The sequence below is a fragment of the Saccoglossus kowalevskii genome, chromosome 9, assembly GCF_978046115.1.
Source record: "Saccoglossus kowalevskii chromosome 9, keSacKowa6.1, whole genome shotgun sequence".
NCBI classification, from domain to species: domain Eukaryota; kingdom Metazoa; phylum Hemichordata; class Enteropneusta; family Harrimaniidae; genus Saccoglossus; species Saccoglossus kowalevskii.
In genome coordinates, this window is record NC_140649.1 from 27,602,240 (window position 1) to 27,606,475 (window position 4,236).

The following is a 4,236-nucleotide window of genomic DNA, read 5'->3' on the forward strand; positions in this document are numbered from 1 at the left end:
GTTGACTTTCTTGGGGACAAATTATCTAATTAGCTGAGTAAAATAAATATATAATGTTTTAGTATTTTTTTAAGCAGATTTTATAATTAATAGTTAATTAGTATTGACCTCAACATACACATGCTTCATAAGTGACAATGTGCGATTCAAATTGTGACTCATGTAAGGATGTATGACTTTCCCTATTTTCTCAGTGGAGGTAGACAATCCAACTAGTTTAACTAAAAACGCACAAAACGAAAGGAAAGCAGTAACAGAAAGTAATTAGTATAGATGACATTGTTAAGGGTCAACACTTTGCAACACAGTTACCGTCAGTTGTACATACATTCTATTTAAGATACACGCAAACACATGCAAATACACAGGCGCATAACTACACAAATGAGTCTTTTTTGTCAGCTTTATTACTCAAACTAAATTATTCACTAATATTCACCTGTAGAATATTCGTGTCGAAGCTTGTCCAATGGCGATGTCGTGATTTCTGTTGATGTAAAATAAAAACAATCAGTTCCATTGAAATAGTCTAAATATTATATAACCACAGCCATAACATGTGAACTGTAACCCAAAATTACACAATCACACAGTGTTTTGCACGTGTTAGCATACTTAACTTTGCACGTGTTAGCATACTAAACTAGATATTTTAGAAAGATTGGTTGCAGCTATTTAGAAATTATTTTAAGACAGTATGTTTCTGTAAAGTACATAATTTTCACTTGGAATTTATTTTCGCTATTTTCACTGGTTAGATGAATCAATGACAATAAAATCATTTATACCATTTATATAAAAATATATATTTTCTTACAGTTTACTTTCAGCGCAAAATCAGTGAAAATAAACTTAATACAAAGCACGCAAAATGCTTTTTCAGTGAAAATGAATTCTAGCTAAAATAAAGCGTTTTACAGTACTTGACGCAATCGAACAAAATATATTAATTAAAATGCATTCTCAACTTCTGAATTTATATTGTAACTTTACCCTTTATTTGAGTGAATGTTTCGTTTTATTGACAAACAATATAAAATGCATTTGCAAAACAGTTGTATTTTTAGTGGGGCCCAACATTTGCTTTCAAAACCTCATTAGCGAATTTGTTTCAATGATAAAAAGCATATAGCATGAATTGTTTTGGTGTTTTGGAAACCATCATTTTTCACTATGGATATGCACGTCGTATGCATATGACAATTGTATGCGTGTATGTATGTCATTATGCAATGTCTATGTATACACTTTGAAGTGAATTGTGCAATACATGTACAAGATACGTCGTATATGTATAAAATAGAATGTGTAGGGTAAAACTAACCTTACTCACGACAGTCGAATTTACAAATAAAAATGGCATACATTAACTACCTATGATGTTTAATCAAGTTTGAAGTATATCGGCAACACATGCTCGAGATTTGGCACCGGATATATCTGATTTCGTTGTATTTTTACACAAATATGGCAGCGAGACGGTCACCTGTTCCCTAATCGTACAATAACCGAACGTGCATATATAGTATCTTTTTTGTGAGGTTTGAAGACAATTTATCAGGGGAGGAATGGAGAGAGAACTAGAAAAAGTCATACAAAAGGGCTAAGGAATAATCGCGGAACATTGTACATATCAGTAACATTGTATTTAAAATATTCATTAATAAAAATCCCCTTTCTTTCTTAATGTGAACACTTACATTCAATATATACTTCAGGTATACAACAAACACGGCCGTTTCTGCAACCGGTACCGGTAACCTCATTTTCATCTCTATTGCATTTTTTGGCACGGCATGTACCACCCAAATCAGCTACACAGTCGTCACCAGCTGTGCCAGGCAAAATATGAAAAAAACAATATTTAGTTGAAATTTGAATTTACCGATTCGCGAAATCGCCTCACGTGCATTTGTCTGAGGTATTTAGTATGTGTGAGGTTTGAAAAAAATTGGTCAAAGCAGGTCTGAGATACAGCTCCAGACAAACGTACAGTCGGACGCTTGCACAGAGAACTAAAAAAAGTAGCTGTGTCTCACCAAAATAGGAAAAAAAAAAAACGTTGGAATATGCATTTTCGTTGCATATTGTTGCTAAGTTGATGTTCACATCAATCACAATCTAAGTAAAATGCGTTTGTTATTGGAAAGCAACTCGTCGTTGTTGTAAAACTTACCTGGCGGTGTACAACACACGTCATCTCCTGAACAGCTTCTTTTACACCATTGTTTTTGAGTCTGATTCGACTGGCATGAAGCACGGCATTCACCATTACACACAGTCGCACAGTCACGTGCTGATGCAGGGGGGGGGCATGGAAACAAATATATGAGCAATGATAATTTATCACTAAATAGTACCAACATTTATATGAAAATTCAAGCAGAAATAAAATATTCACTGTATCGTCAGATCAGATTCAATACTTGGACTACATGCGTAAACTGCCTACACTTCACTCGCATTACCTACTGACTTGTCAAAATTCACTTTCTACGGTCTACGTTTGCTCGCTGAGATAGGTTCTCCAGTTTACAGTAAGTGTAGTTTACATGTTTAACTTTTTTCTTAGCTGCTCTTATAGATACATATGATTAATTTGAAAGAACTAATTAGCAACGTGCTGGCTTCATATTGTTAGTAATATTGTCATTACCATTAATCAGCCACTCCCATCAACATAGTAAACAATATTATTCATCAAGTCTAAATTTGAGAATTAAGTATATATATATATATATATATATATATATATATATATATATATCAAGCAGGAGATTTCTCATATTTATTGTAAAGCAATGAAATCCTGTCAGTAGTGCTATATTCAGACTGAATACTCACTATTTAGCTTATTTTAAATTTTCATGAAAACACAATTGAAAATTAATACTCCTTGTCGCTCAATCAGAAGACATTGGAAAATAAATAATAGTGTGGTGTGAATGTGAAATTGATGTGTGAAATATATTACTTACAAGCACCATCAGCAATCACCTGAAACGTAAATAGAAAGTGTTTACTCTATAAATTAAATAACTCATCCACGTTGTCTACATGTAGCAAACATTTCATTAAATGAAGTCACTCAAATAACTGTCATGGTGATAATTTTGTAAATCAATATATGGAGGTTACTTACAAACATCAGTGCTATCAGCATGAAAACTAAACTGAAATGCATCTTGATAAATTTGTACAATAATGAGCACGTGTAGTCAGTTTGCCGGGTCTTAGGTAAGTAACTTAACTTACTAAGAAGACGTATTTATATGTTCAAATCATCGGATACTTCAAAGAGAGTTGCGGTACTATAAACACTATTGACCATAAGTTATTAAACAAAATAATAAAAATATGCAATATTGGCGAGGAAATACGTAGACTAAATGTTAATGCGACCATATGTGCCAGGAAAATATTGTGATGAATTTACAAATATGTGTGCATTATTCGCATATGACAACTCACAATACAAATGCAAATATTCTGTTGTGTTACATATTTTTCATTATACTATGATTTACACCTCGGACTATATTTGGGTGCACGCATATTTGACACGTAAGCAATTGTTAACAATTATTAGTTATTAGATTAAACAAAATGTATCATGAAACAATTATAATACATGAAATATACATAAAACGATAATGATTAATTAGGTAGGCATATGGTTATTTGAATAGTTTAAGCATGGATTTTACCCAGTGTTGTGACAATGGTATCAAGTACGAGGTGACTGAATTGTGTTGTTTTACCGACTTCGATTAAGCATATGGTAGCCTGAAGTGATTATATTGAATGCGGCTTGGTGATTCATGTAAAGTGTCGGCTAATAACCGAGAACGACTGTCACTCGGAAAGTCAGATATCACTCACTAGCGGTAACACGTACGTCATTAATAACATCAGATAAACCGTCTTACGGATTAACCTGGTCGGCGTTATTTTGAAGTTTACAGACGGTTTTAACACACCAACGCAGTACTCAATTCGACAGAGATGTTTTGTGTCATGTGTGCTAAATGAAGGACCGGCATTATTTAAAAAAAATGTAGTGGTTTGGGCACTGCTAATCAATATTACCGAGTGAGCAGTTCGCTGAGGGGAGAGCACAGACCACTGACCAATGTAGTCATACTGACCATTTACACATGTGGTGGAGAAGAACTCATAACTCATTTACCAACATATAGTATTACATATGGGCATGTTAATCGTTATTGAACTGAA

General features: G+C 33.4%; 1 protein-coding gene across 1 annotated transcript; it reads right to left on the reverse strand.

The window, feature by feature from the left end:
• Positions 1 to 389: 389 nt before the first annotated feature.
• Positions 390 to 3,286, reverse strand: LOC102803766 (uncharacterized). The gene is made up of 5 exons (XM_078010703.2): positions 3,143 to 3,286; positions 2,979 to 2,997; positions 2,177 to 2,296; positions 1,701 to 1,832; positions 390 to 487 (listed from the first exon to the last, which is right to left on the reverse strand). Coding segments are annotated over exons 1-5 (315 nt in total). The 5' UTR covers positions 3,185 to 3,286; the 3' UTR covers positions 390 to 485.
• Between the last annotated feature and the right edge of the window lie 950 nt (positions 3,287 to 4,236).

Coding starts and splice junctions, on each gene's coding strand:
- LOC102803766 (XM_078010703.2), bottom strand. CDS start 3,184: ATGCATTTCAGTTTAGTTTTCATGCTGATAGCACTGATGTTT. Junction 1,833..2,176: donor CGTGTGTTGTACACCGCCAG/GTAAGTTTTACA, acceptor TGCCTGGCACAG/CTGGTGACGACTGTGTAGCT.